This window comes from Hemiscyllium ocellatum, chromosome 37 (assembly GCF_020745735.1).
Source record: "Hemiscyllium ocellatum isolate sHemOce1 chromosome 37, sHemOce1.pat.X.cur, whole genome shotgun sequence".
Classification (NCBI taxonomy): domain Eukaryota; kingdom Metazoa; phylum Chordata; class Chondrichthyes; order Orectolobiformes; family Hemiscylliidae; genus Hemiscyllium; species Hemiscyllium ocellatum.
Genome location: NC_083437.1, coordinates 45,862,450 through 45,877,396, shown reverse-complemented (window position 1 = coordinate 45,877,396; position 14,947 = coordinate 45,862,450). Strand labels below are relative to the sequence as shown.

General features: G+C 41.6%; 1 protein-coding gene across 1 annotated transcript; it reads right to left on the bottom strand.

The window, feature by feature from the left end:
* Positions 1-225: 225 nt before the first annotated feature.
* mul1b (mitochondrial E3 ubiquitin protein ligase 1b) lies at positions 226-9,387 on the bottom strand. The gene is made up of 4 exons (XM_060852126.1): positions 9,261-9,387; positions 8,794-8,881; positions 5,461-5,581; positions 226-4,497 (listed from the first exon to the last, which is right to left on the bottom strand). Exons 1-4 carry the CDS (start codon positions 9,369-9,371, stop codon positions 3,768-3,770), a joined length of 1,050 nt encoding a protein of 349 aa, XP_060708109.1. The 5' UTR covers positions 9,372-9,387; the 3' UTR covers positions 226-3,767.
* Positions 9,388-14,947: the final 5,560 nt, after the last annotated feature.

The following is a 14,947-nucleotide window of genomic DNA, read 5'->3' as shown; positions in this document are numbered from 1 at the left end:
ATCTACTCATTCAAAAGTAGCATATTTTGTCACTGCATTGTACTGATGCATATTTTCTTCGTATTTTTAACACACAATCCATTCTGGAAACAGGATATACTGAATAGATAGAAATTGATTAATAATGTCAAAACAGATCAACTTTAACATAGGAAAAATAACATACATAAATCAATAAACAGTTAGTATAGTCCATGATTAAAAACAAACTGATTTAATTTCTGGTATGAGCAATGCTGCTTCCTTTAATAAGATCCGACTATGTACCAAGACAATGAAATACATAAAAACAATCAGACCCGTGAATTTTGTGTAAACCGCATTTTAACTCATTAGTACAAGAAAACCTGATTCATAGTAAAGCAGATTAATTGAAAAAAAATCTTTAAATGATTGCTAACAATGACTTCAAAACCAATTGACCATATCACTGGCAATGCAGTACACTAGCTACCATGCCCAAAGTGAGGTTTCTCTCTGAAATCATTAACCTTCACATTGATTGGACAAATCAAATTGATAAAGGTACTCTGGAGGATTTTGGACCTGGCATTGTGCAATGAGCCAAGAATAATTAAAGATGTTGTACGAAAGGAATGGTAAGGAATGGAACTTCGTGAAATTCCAATCTTAAGAGAAGTGGTACAAGTAACCTGATGGAGATGGGAGCTGACAAACCTCCTGATGAGCATCATCCTAGGGCCTTAACAACCTCCTTTAAATGAGGTTGTGGATGCTTTGATTTAATTTTCTAAAGATCCTTATGTGCAGGAAAGGTTCTTAAAGACTGGGAAGTAGAAAACATAACTGCCTTTTCAAGGAGGGAGGTAGAAAATAGGAAACTATAGTCAGTTAGCTTCCCATGGGGAAGGTGTTAGAACTAAATCCTAAAAGAACTTATAACTGCTTTTCTCAGGAAAAAGTCAAATTAATTCAGAAGAGGCACCAAGGGGAAATGATGTTTAAGCAATTTATAGCAGTCTTTGAAGGAGTAACTTGCGTTGTGGATGAAGCAAACCTGCAAATAAAATGTGCTTGGATTTTAAGAAAGCATTTGGTAAGGTGCCATTTCAAAAGCAATTACAGAAAATAGGTGGAGGGGGTAATGTTTTAGCATGGATAATAGCCTGGATAGCTCGCAAAAAAAGTGCACAAACTTTGATTGCAAAATGTAATAAGTGAAAATCCACAGGCGTCTGTGTTGGGCCTTTAAATTTATACAATTTCCATTACTTACTTAGATGAGGAGAGGACAAGCATAGTAGCTAAGTTGGAGTTTAGCAGAGTGAGAGTGACTTGATTAAAAAGTACAGGATCCTGAATCATCTTAACAAGATTGATGTGAAAACGATGTTTCCTAGATGTAGGGTTGCTCACTGAGCTGGAAGGTTCGTTTTCAGATGTTTCATCACCATACTAGGTAACATCATCAGTGAACCTCCAGATGAACCACCGATGGTACGGCCCACTTTTTATTTATGTGTTTAGGTTTCCTTGGGTTGGTGATGTCATTTCCTGTTCTTTCAGGTGTGGTAAATGGGATCCAAGTCAATGTATTTGTTGAGTGTGTTTCGGTTGGAATGCCATGTTTCTAAGAAATGACATCACCAACCCAAAGAAACATAAACACAAATAAAGAGTGGGCCATAACACCACTGCTTCATCCAGAGGCTCACTGATGTTATCTAGTATGGTGATGAAACTACTGAAAACTAACCATCCAGCTCAGCGAACAAGCCTACATCCAGAACCTCAACCTGAGCTACAAATTCTCTCAAAAAGGATGTTTCCTCTTGTTCATCAGTCTACACATCAGGGACCTTGTTTTAAAATTATAATTTCCCCTTTCAGGACAGGATGACAAGAATCTTTTTGTTCTCTAAGGGTTAAGTAACTTTGAAGCTCCTTGCCACAGAATGCAGTTAAGGAGGGATTATTAAATATTTGTGAGAGCGAGGACTTTACTGAGGATTGAGAGTAGACTGGATAATTGGCTGGGTTGAATCGGACCTGTTTTTTGTGTACAGGACATACCTGGACAACTTTTCACAGTTGACTAGGTGCCAGTATTGTAACTGCACTGGCCAAGATTGGCTGGGGAGTGGTGGGGGCAGCAAGTTCTGGAGTTCAAATCTTCAGTATTATTGCCAGAATATTGCCAGGGCTCATTGACTTTGCACTATCCAGTGCTTCTATCATTTCTTCATATCACACAGATGGAATTGATTTGGCTAAAGACTGGTATCTGTGTTACTGGGGATCACTGGAGGAGGCCAAGATGGATCATCCACTCAACAGTCCTCGCTGAAGATTGCTGCAAATGCTTCAGTATTATCTTTTACACTGATATGCTGGGCTTCCCCATCAATGAGGATGGGGATATTTGTGGAACCTCCTCCTCTAGTGAGGAGTTTAATTGCCCACCACCATTCTTAACTAGTTGTGGCAGGACTGCACAGCTTAGATCTGACTGTCGGCTGTAGACTTACTTAGCCCTGTCTATCATTTGCTGATTATGTTATTTGGCATGAAGTAGTCCTGTGGAGCTCGACCAGATTGACACTTCATCTTTAGGTATACCTGGTGCTGTTCCTGGCATGCCCTCCTGCTCTCTCTATTCAACCAGATATTATGCATTTGCATTTCCAAAACATATTCCATAAAGTTCCACATAAAAGTTCACCAAACAAGAGCTTATGGCATTGGGGTGATATTTTACCAAGGCAAAGAACTAACTAGCTAACAGGAAACAGAATCAGGGTACGGGGGTGATTTTCAGGTTGGCAAACTTCAATTTGTGGAGTGCAACAGGGATCAATGTGACGGCTTAAACTATTTGCAACCTGTATTAGATTGGATTGAGACTAACTGTAATGCAGGCAAATTTGCTGACATTATGAAGACAGGATGGAATGCAAGCTGTGAGGATGATACAAAGAATCTGGAAAGGGATATAGATAGGTTAAGCAAATAAACAAGAAAGCTGACAGATGGTCTATAATGTTTGAAAATGTAAGGTAGTCCACTTTGGCATGAAGAATAGAAAGCAGTTTATTATTTAACTGGAGGATGATGACAGAATGCTTTGGTACAGCAGATCTGAGTACCTTTGTACATTAATCTCACAAAGCTAGCAAGCAGGCACAGTAAGTTATTGGAAGTCAGATGGAATTTTGATTTTGACTTAAAAGTGATGGATTATAAAAACGGCGAGGCTAACTACAGCTGCAGTGGACAGCCAACGTACTGTATGTAATCTTATATAATGAGGGACATACATATCCTGGAATTAGAGGCACAATGGGCTGATGACTAGAATGAAGGGGCTGTTTTACTGAGGAAAGGTTAGGCTGATACACAATAGAGTTTAGCATAATATGAGGGGATCTTAGTGAGACTCCAAATTCTGAGGGGATTAGATGAGGGGGCAGATGCTGAGAGGCTATCCTTCATTCTGGGGAAGTCTGGAACTATGAGACATGGTTTCAAAGTGTTCTACTGCTCCTATTTCTTGTGATCTTATGACATACAGGTGAGTATTTATGGGGAAAGGAATAAAAATGCATTTCACCACCAGAGGTGAGTCCATCACAGGACATAAGAAATGTAGAAAAGAAAAGGCCAAATAGAAAACAAATAACCACGTTTATAAGTATATGCATCTTACATAAAATTTTACACAAACTGTTTTTAACCTTTCAACCCCAGTTAATTTCCTAACGACATGCATTTTCATTTCACAAAGTGCTGTTAAAAAAAGTGAATACTTAACTATTGTACAATGGGACTAATCTGGAGATAACATTTCGACAAATAGGACATTTCTTAGGTAAAGGTAAGGCCTCATAACAATCAGTACAAGAGCAGACGTGTCCACACTCCAGGAACACAGAGGAACGTTCCCTGCTTAGACAGATGGCACATGCATTTTGTGGGATTTGATCTTCTGTCAAGTCAAGCTCCTGCAAACGCTGCTTCTTCACTGCCAGAATTTCTCTCTGCAGCCTTGACTGTTCCTGTTCCCTTATGTAACGTTTATACTGCTGCCGTAATATGAAAAATAAACTTATACAAGTTGTAATTCCAAACACCATCGTCAGGATTTTCCATAGCTTTGCCTTGGACTCTTGTTTTCGAACAAGAGACTCAAAGTCTAGTCGACTTAAGTAGTACTGGAGTCCTTGCTTTGGAGGCTGTATCTTAATAATGTTACTGTCCAACACAAGTTCCCCAACTCCAGTTATAATGTCCTTATCTCTCAGCATTTCTTCAGTCTCTTTGACTCCCTTTGGTCGCTCACCACTGATGAAATGACCAATTATATCAGTAAATGTTTGTACTACAGGGTGAAATTTCTCATACATAGTTTCTAGGTTCAGTTCAGAGGAGTCCAAGGGTTTTATCACCCTAACTGAGATGTCAGGATTACCATCAGTAGGCACAAGGTCAAAGGGTACAGTGTTAGTCCTTTGATGAATAATCTTTTCACAATCATTCCTGTTGAAAGCAAAGTGAAATCTAGGGGTCAGAGATGTCCAGCAACCTCTCACTTGTGTAGTATTACTGTACAAGCCTAAACTTAATTTAGCCCATTAGACTTTCAGTTAGTAGCCTGCCAAGCTCCGATTTCACCATCACGTTCTTTATCTCATTTTTCTCTATATGAATGACATTTGAGACACAAATCAGATTCTTCACTCATCCTGGGCACTTCAGACCACCTTGAATGATAAATAAAGAGCACTCAGAGTCTATCTGTGCAGCTACCTAGAACAGCCCAATTACAGACTGTAAGCTCGGGCTGCAGACATCCCTTTTTCTTTGTAATACAGGTACCCTGAAATTTACAGGCTCATTTACTGCAGTTTACTTTCCAAAACAAGAGTTCAAATTAAAAAGGGAAACACTGATTATTGATGCATACACTTGCTAGCAGAATAACGAAGTTCATGGGGAGGCCATGAACTTAATGAAATTAATTACCAAAACCGCCACCTAGATAGCTGTAGATATAGTCCCCTACCAAACAGGACCTTCCCTTCCAGTGTCACTTACAGGACTGGCACAACTTCAGTGAGAAAACCAAAACCATGGTACAAACAGGCAGCCCTGTCGCCAGCCTTCACTCCAAGAGGCCAGGAACCCCGATTTCCAGCCAACCCCAGCCTGAATGGCCTGCACTGCCTTTTCTCCCTCAAGGGACTTGACTTACAAAATTTACAATATTGTGTAAAACACTGCACTTGTGCAAGGATACAGTTCTCTAGACGATAGTTTAACCACTGTGCCTGCAGTACTCCCCAGAAAATGATCAATTCATTAGATGGAAAGTAAAATACTGTAGGTACTAGAAACTGGAAATAAAAACTGAAAATACTTTGCAGGGGAAATGCCAGTAGAGAGAAAAACAACACAAGTTGCTGCCTTTTCTGTATGAATAGTTGCATATTACAAACTTACCAGATGTGGGTAGCTCGATTCCACACCATTTTATGTTCCTGTAAAACAAGCCGTTGTATAACTCCTTTGCAACCCTCCACAAACTGGCTATTCAGGGTTTCTTTGACAGGTTTAACTGCACCTAAACACAGAAACAGTCAATGAATAAGCTTCCCAGCTTTTGCACAAATATTATGGCCTGGCCTTAACAGAATAGGAGCAACTGCAAGTATTCGCCATTATGACAGCAACTGCAATTTCTGCTGCCCGAACACAGTTAAATGTGGAAATTCAGAAACTGCTGTCTTATCCTAGGTAGAAGCAAGCCGTCAATGCTGTTGCAGCTTTCAAACACTACTGAATAGCTCATTTCAATTATTGCACTTCTTTATTTATCAGAACAAGGTGGTCTATAAGTAGTAAGTGTTTAAACCACGTGCAAAATGTTCAAAGGGGAGATAAGGAGAATTGTTTTTGCTCAATTGTCAGGATCTGGAAAATTCTACCTCAAACGCTAGTGAATACTGATTCTATTAATAATTTCAAAAGGGAGTTTGAGATGTATTTAAAGATGAGAAATTTAAATGGTCACAGACAAAGTGAGGGAAAGACTAAATTCTATTGTTTTTCAAAAGGTCAAATGGCCTGTTTCTGAGTAAGTTTCCATGACATTGATACAGGTTCAACTCCCAAGTTTAAATTAACATTTCTGCTGATTGTTAAATCAATGCTTGAAGCGACAAGTGCCCTTACATGCCTACCTGGTCTTAAACAGCTATGTTGAGTGGCTCAATCCTGTCATTACATGAACAACACTGACAGCAGAAAACCAGCAGATGGAGCACTAAGCTCATTATTTTCCTTTCATAGAATTGATTAAACCTGATTTGGGAGTATTGTGTGAATAACTCGAAGCTCCATATCATACAAAGGATAGTGACACCAGACAAGGAACATTGTTAGCAGCAAATGTTAAACAGTATCAAGTCTCAGGGCTGGGGGGGGGCTTCTACAAAAGACTGGTGACCTGGTAGAGGTCTTTAAGATTATGTGGGCTTGACAAGTTAGTTTAGAGATTATGCTTTCCAAACAAACAAAATCTGTTCCAAGATGTAATGCCACACCTCTGGAGCAGGTGGGATTGAACACAGCTCTCCAAGTTCAGAAGTAGAGACACAACCACTGCCACTTGTGGGCGAGAGCAGACATAAAGAAACAAGCTAGCCACCAATAAACCCAGAAAAAAATTCAAAGGAAACATCTTTTACCAATAGAGTGCATACTTTGTGGAACTTTCAACCAGGGACCAATCTTATAAACCTTTGGTTTGCCATCTCCAATGTGAGTATTTCTTCCTTAAATACAGAGACCAAGTCTGCACACTGTATTCTTGGTGTGATCTCACTAAAGCCCTGTTCAACTCTAACAATTTTTTCTTGTACTCAAAAAACTCTATTAAAGGCCAAAATAATTTTGTTTTCTAATTGCATGTTGTACCTGTACATTTGTTGTGTGAGCACACCCAAATCTGACCATTACTTACACCTTCACACCTCCTTAAAAGGTGAATAGATTTTGTCCTAGCATGATCCTTGTCAATCTCTGCCAGTCAAAGCCTAATAATTCAAATATGGTACACAGTCATAAAGATGTACAGCATGAAAACAAACCCTTTAGTCCAACTCATCCATGTTGACCAGGAATCCTAAATTAATCTCATCCCATTTGCCAGCATTAGGCCTATATTCCTCTAAACCCTTTCTATTATATACCCATCCAGATGCCTTTTAAATGTTGTAAGTGTATCAGCCTGCACCACTTTCTCTGGCAGCTCATTCCATACATGCACCACCCTCTGTGTGAATAAGTTGCCTCTTGGGTCCCTTTTAAATCTCTCCCATATTAACCTTTAACCTAAGCCAGGAAAATACTTTGTCTATTTATTCCTTCCATGCCCCGCATGATTTTACAAACCTCTAAGGTCACCCCTCAGCCTCCAACGCTCCAGGGAAAACAGCCCCAGCTATTCAACCTCTCCCTATAGCTCAAACTCTTCAAACTTGGGAACATCCTTGTAAATCTTTCTGAACTTTCTCAAGTTTTGCATTCTTTTATAAGTGGGGAGACCAGAGTTGCACATAGTATTCCAACAGTGGCCTAACCAAAGTCCTGTACAGCTGCAAACATGACTTGCAAACTCCTATACTCAATGCACTGACCAATAAAGGCAAGCATACCAAATGCTTTCTTCACTGTCCTGTCTACCTGCGGCTCCACTTTCAAGGAACTATGAACCTGCAAAGGTCTCTTCATTAAGCAACACTCCTCAGGAACTTATCAAGTGTACAAGTCCTGCCCTGTTTTACCTTTCCAAAATGCAGCACCTCACATTTATCTAAATTAAACTCCATGTGTCACTTCTCAGCCTACGGCCCAACTGATCAAGGTCCTGTTGTACTGAGGAAATCATCTTCACTGTCCACTACACCTTCAAATTTGGTGTCATCTGCAAACTTACTAACCATACCTCCTAGGTTCACATCCAAATTATTTGTATAAATGATGAAAAGCAGTGGACCCTGCACCAATCCTTGTGGCACACTGTTGGTCATATTTACATTAGCTTTGTTAAACAATGCTCTACCCATACTAAATGTTTAAAAGTTAATAATCACACAACACCAAGTTATAGTCCAACAGGTTTATTTGGAAGCACTAGCTTTCAGAGCCCTGCTCCTTCATCAGGTGATTGTGCACAAATTGTGAATTTGATTTTACAATATTTTCCTCAACAGATCTGAACACACTCCCCATGATGTCATTCTAAAACTGACCTGATGAAGGGGCCAGACGCAAAATGCTGACTTTCCTACTCTTCCTATGCTGTCTGACCTGCTGTGCTTTTCCAGCTACACATTTTATCGACTAAAACTGGTCTGTAGTTTTTTTTTCCCTCTCTTGAAAGTAGTCTTGTATACTTAAATTACTGAATTATTCAACTGTTTTACTCAATATGCATTTCAACTGAAGTACGTCCACCTATCCCACCTCCATCGCCCCTCCCCTTGGTCCCTCCTCCCTACCCTTTATCTTAGCCTGCTTGGCTCTCTCTCTCTCCTATTCCTGATGAAGGGCTCATGCTCGAAACGTCGAATTCCCTGTTCCTGAGATGCTGCCTGGCCTGCTGTGCTTTGACCAGCAACACATTTGCAGCTGTGATCTCCAGCATCTGCAGACCTCATTTTTTACTACGTCACCCCATTTTCAAGATTGCAATCAAGGTATTCGCAACACTATAAAACATCTTTGCCTTTCATCGATTCAAGTACATGAACCACCTGGGAACCTCCGTACCTTCTATCACGGCGTAGGGAAGGCACTTTCCCGGTGCATTCATCAGAACAGTCTTCAGGTTTTCATCTAAATGAAGTTTTGTTGCATCCTAAAAGAAATGACAATGTAAACACAGCTTTCTGGAACAATCTCAATATGAGACTGAGTCTGTTAACTGAGTGTAAATAAACATTTAACAATTGAAGAGGAACTATCTTCAGGTTAATATTTACAAACAGTTTAAAACCATCCAGTCACACGCTCCCGCCCCTTCACATTGACTCAGAGTCAGACCCAGGCCCCCGCCTGCACCATCTCCCCGGGTCCCTCCAGCCCCCGGGTCTCCCGGTCCCCAGGGCCCCCGCGGGTCTAAGCCCCAGTCCGTAGGCCCCTCAGCCCGGTGCTGGCCCACACGGTGCGGCCTGCTCACAGTCTCAGGGCCGGGCCCAAAGCGGACACTGCCTCCCGTCAGGACACACGGTGCTGACCTGCAGGGACCGGGCGGTGACCTGTTTGCGGTGGTAAAGCGAGTAACAGAAGGCGGTGAGTATCGAGCCCGCGGCCGCCACAGCGACTACAGGCTTCCCGAGGCCGTCCATGACGGCGCAGACAGCCTGGCCCCGCCCCTCAGTGACAGCCCCTGGAGACAGGCACCGCCCCCTTGGAGACAGGCACCGCCCCTCAGTGACAGCCCCTGGAGACAGGCACCGCCCCCTTGGAGACAGGCACCGCCCCCTTGGAGACAGGCACCGCCCCCTTGGAGACAGGCACCGCCCCCTTGGAGACAGGCACCGCCCCCTTGGAGACAGGCACCGCCCCCTAGCCGGATAGGGGCACGCCCTCTAGATATGGGCACCGCCCCTCAGAGACAGGTGCCCGTATCTCTGAATAATTGTTGTTTTTAACCGTCAGGAATGACTTTGGCCCGGCAACCGCCGAGGATGTGGAGAACATTATCATTTGGTGCCAATATTTCCAGATTTTTAATAAAGAAGTTAATACAACATTTTCAAGCCCTGGAGACAGGTATCGCCTATCAGAACCAGGCCCCGCCCCCTGGATACAGGCCCCGCCCCTAGAGACAGGCTTCACTGTCCCAGCCCAGAGTTGAAAGGGGCTGAATGGCCTCCGCCTGTTCCAGTGTAACCGCCTCAGAGGAAGGGGGTGAGTTGTCTTCTGTTCCTTTATGCTGGGATACCAGAAACATTTCTTCCCAACCAGGCTCTCCTGTTTAAAAATAACTCATCCAACATTTTTATGTCCCACCACCTCTTGGTTCCTGGACCATTTGAATCAATGTGATTCCCAGGAGATGGTTGTGTTTAGGATCAGGATCATTCCTTGTCACTCCATCCTCACTCCTTGCTGTGATGTCTGTACATCCACGATCTTCTCCATATGAATTAATCCATTTGTGCAACTCACCAAAGATTTCATTTAAAAGTAGCCTCTTCCCTTCCAATTTTATGATTAACATAAGTGACAATAGTTTGTAAATCTATTTAAATTAATCGAGCTATGTTGAGAACTTATTACTGCAGGTATCAAAATAGAACAAATTTTGAAATCAAAATGAATAATTGTTACCCTAATGAAAATTATGTACTGTAATGCATGACTTTGGTCAGGCAAACAGATTCCACAGATCTGGAAAATATTATCACAGATAGCTGAGCTATTTTGAGAATATAATTTGAAAAAAGTTCTGGGATTTACATAACAAAGAACAGAAGCCATCATATCCCATTCGAAAAAAAGAAGTAAGTTTTAATCTAAGATTATTTGCTGTACCACATCTCCGTGACACTGGACTCCGTTGGCTATAAATTCTGTGAGCATGATCTTAACCTCCACACCCACCTGATGAAGGAGCGGCACTCTGAAAGGTAATGCTTCCAAATAAACCTGTTGGACTATAACCTGGCATTATGATTTAGACAGACCAGTTATGTTTTGAAGTATCCAATATTGGAAAATATAGGTAATGTAGTTTATTCATGATGACACTAGAGGGAGAACAAAGCCTTGGTTTTGAAGGAATGGAGTGATTGAATCATCGTTTCTGCCAAGAACTGAGGAACCACAAACTCTGAAATACAAACTTAGTTAGAGATAAAAAAAAGGTGCAGGTGCTGGGATCCAAAGTAAACAAACAGGAGGCTGGGAGAACATAGCTGCCTGGCTTGCTGTATTCTTCCAGCCTCCTGTGTGACTCCTCTGAAACACAAACAGCTGCCTGTTTTGTATCTGTAGTCCATCACTGCTTGCTAAAGTTCAATCTCATAAAGTACAAGCTTGTCTGCAATCACATTTTCACTATCCTCATTGGCTACAGCCCACTGCCTATTTCAGTCACTGCTACCCTATGGACAAAAATGTCTCAGCAACTGCTTCACATCCATACTCTCACTACACTCTCCTTTCATTGTCCATTCACATTAATATCTTTACTACTCTTCCCTTTTTACAAGAGGTCTGTCAGGGTATTGCCTTGAATATCCTAGTCCCCACTTAGCTGCTCCCAACCTTCAGTTCCCAGTGTTTTGCTCCACACCTGTCAATGTAGCCATCAGGCTGTGCTAACTCACAGTCACTCAGATACATCTTTCATCAAGTCCTGACACTGAATGTATGACATATCATGTTTACAACACTTCCAAATGTCATCAGTTTTGTAATTAATTCATGATTTACAACCATAGGGTTCTGCAGTAATACTACCGAGGCTAGTGTAGAACAAAGGTTCCAACTGACGTGGCAAGTGAGATAATTTCACCCCTATTTGCAGATAAAAGTGTTCAGGACAGTCTGTTGTACAGTCTGATCGAGCATCACGGATACCAGTCTTCAGCTAATTCGATTCACTCCATGTGATATCAAGAAATGATTGGAAGCATTGGATATTGCGAAGTCTATGGGCCCTGACAACATTCTGAAAAGACTACTGAAGACTTGTGCTCCAGAACTTGCTTTTCCCCTTACAAGCTCTTCCAGTATAGTTACAACTTCGGCATTTACCAGAAATGTGGAGAATTGCCCAGGTATGTCCTGTACACAAAAAGCAGGACATAAATCCAACCCAGCCATTATGCCCCATCACTCTACTCTCGATTATCAATAAAGTGGTGGAGGGGTAAATCGATAGTGCTATCACTCAGCTCTCACTGAACCATTCAGCACTCATAAATTTGCCTCAAATGTTAAAAGAAATCTGTGTGTTTTCCATTGGAACATGTTTGCGAATTTCAGCAACTGCCCTCATGATTACAAATTTGAGCCCTCATCACTGCAGATATGGTCTTGCTTCATAACTCTCTGCACTACATTATCCATTAGCACACAGCATTGTACTAATTATTTTCAGTATGATCTACTAGAAGGTAAATACATGATGCACTGTTTTACATTCATGAAATATTTGGTGCTTCAGTAACTGACTGCATGAAGCTGGAATCACAGACTGATTCTGCACAGCTAGTGGTGATGCTGTAGCTCTGCTCAGCAATCAGCTCCTTTACAATTCATGATTTTGAAGCTACATGTCTCTGTGTTGTCACTTCCAGATCATTACCAACCTCCTTAATGTGCATTTTCAGTTTCTGAGGCCAATGATGAAATTATCTTGGACAAGTCATATGACCAATAAAAGAGATAGGAAAAGAAGTTGAACTCTTGGCCATTCTGTGTGATTGGAACAGGGTGGCCAAGTGGCCCTCATAGAATATGATTTCCCTGATTGGGATAGTTAATCTAGTCCAATCAAGGAGCTCTGGCTAATAAATATAAACAGGAGCATGAGAGGTTCTGTTCACTCTAACAGTTGGCTCTGGGGAAGCTGGCAGTGTCAGGGTCTCTCCATGTGTAAATAAAGGGTGATTTGGTGATGGGATACCAGTCTCTGTGGAGTTATTTCAGTCTGAGCAAAATCTAAGACCAAAAGAATTGTCCTAACCAAGATCTGGAAAAGAACGATTGGAGATGTTTGGGCACACATCAAAAACTTTTGTTTCAGAAAGGCTGATGCTGATGGGAAAGCTTGATAGGGAAATACATTTAAATTGATAAATAATTACTTTTTCAAAGAATCTCATAATCTGAAATTAACATTGCACTGACAAAAATGATCCAAAGCTTTATGGCAAAATTAACTTGAAAGATCATAGAGTCATCCAATAATACAGCATAGAACATAGAACAATACAGCGCAGAACAGGCCCTTTGGCCCTCGATGTTGCGCTTACCCGTGAACTATTCTCAGCTCGTCCCCCTACACTATCCCATCATCATCCATGTGCTCATCCAAGGATTGTTTAAATCTCCCTAATGTGGCTGAGTTGACTACATTAGCAGGTAGGGCATTCCACACCCTTACCACTCTCTGATTAAAGAACCTGCCTCTGACATCTGTCTTAAATCTATCACCCCTCAATTTGCAGCTATGCTACCTTGTACAAGCTGACTGCATCATCCTAGGAAAAAGACCTTCACTGTCTACTGTATCTAATCCTCTGACCATCTTGTATGTCTCTATTAAATCCCCTCTTAGCCTTCTTCTTTGCAATGAGACAGACCCAAGTCTCTCAGCCTTTCCTCATAAGACCTTTCCTCCAGACCAAGCAACATCCTGGTAAACCTCCTCTGCACCTTTTCCAATGCTTCCACATCCTTCCCAAAATATGGCGACCAGAACTATACACAATATTCCAAGTGTGGCCGCACTAAGGTTTTGTATAGTTGCAGCATGATATTGTGGCTCCGAAACTCAATCCCTCTATCAATGAAACCTAACACACCGTATGCCTTTTTAACAGCACTATCAACTTGGGTTGCAACTTTCAGGGATCTATGTATTCCAAGATCCCTCTGCACATCTACACTACCAAGACCCAGAATTCTGCCTTCCTGTTATCCTTCCCAAAATGCAACACCTCACATTTAGCTGCATTGAACTCCATTTGCCACCTCTCAGCCCAATCCTGCAGTTTATATAAGTCCTCCTGTAATCTGTAACATTCTTCTAAACTGTCCACTAATCCACCGAATCTAGTGTCATCTGCAAATTTACTAATCCATCCACCTGTGCCTACTTCTTAGTCATTCATAAAAATGACAAACTGCAGTGGTCCCAAAACAGATCATTGTGGCACAACACTAGTAACCGTACTCCAGGCTGAATATTTTCCAACAACCAGCACTCGCTGCTTTCTTTCAGAAAGCCAGTTTCTAATCCAAACTGCTAAATCACCCTCAATCCCATGCCTCTGCACTTTCTCCAACAGCCTACCATGTGGAACCTTATCAAAGGCTTTACTGAAGTCCATGTATACCACGTCAACTGCCCTACCCTCATCTATATGCTTAGTCATCTTCTCAAATAAACTCAGTGGGGTTTGTGAGACACAACCTACCCTTGACGAAACCATGTTGACTATCTGAAATCAAATCGTTGCCTGCTAGATTATTATAAATCTTATCTCTTATAATCCTTTCCAAAACGTTTCCTACAACAGAAGTAAGGCTCACTGGTCTATAATTACCTACTGCCCTTCTTGAACAAGGGCACAACATTTGCAATCCTCCAGTCCTCTGGTACTAAACCTGTAGACAATGATGTCTCAAATATCAAAGCCAGAGGCTCTGCAATCTCTCCCCTAGCTTCCCAGAGAATCCTCGGATAAATCCCATCCAGCCCAGGGACTTGTCTACTTTCATTCCTTCTGGAATTGATAACACTGTTCATAACTAACCTTGATCTTTTCTAGTCTAATATCTCATACCTCATTCTTCTCCTCAACAAAATTTTCCTTTTCCTGAGTGAAAACCAGTGAGAAATGTTCATTTAGCACCTCTCTGATCTCCACAGGGTCCACACTCAACTTCCCACTTCTGTCTTTGACTGGCCCTATTTCTACCCTAGTCATCCTCTTATTCCTCACATACCTATAGAAAGCTTTAGAGTTCTCCTTTATTCTATTTGCTAAAGACTGCTCACGTCCTCTCTTTACTCTTCTTAACTCTTTCTTTAAATCCTTCCTACCTGATCTGTAACTCTCCATTGCCTCATCTAAACCATCTTGCCTCATCAATACATAGGCCTCCTTCTTCTGCTTAACAAGCGATGCAATTTCTGAAGTAAACCACGGTTCCTTTACCTTATCCCTGCCTGACAGGACAC

Bases quoted from the DNA above. Each gene is read 5' to 3' on its own strand.
- mul1b (XM_060852126.1), bottom strand. From the start codon at position 9,371: ATGGACGGCCTCGGGAAGCCTGTAGTCGCTGTGGCGGCCGCGGGCTCG. The intron at 8,882-9,260 runs GTCAGCACCGTG...CATTTCTTTTAG, and splicing joins TCACCGCCCGGTCCCTGCAG to GATGCAACAAAACTTCATTT. The intron at 4,498-5,460 runs GTAAGTTTGTAA...TGCTTTCAACAG, and splicing joins AATCGAGCTACCCACATCTG to GAATGATTGTGAAAAGATTA.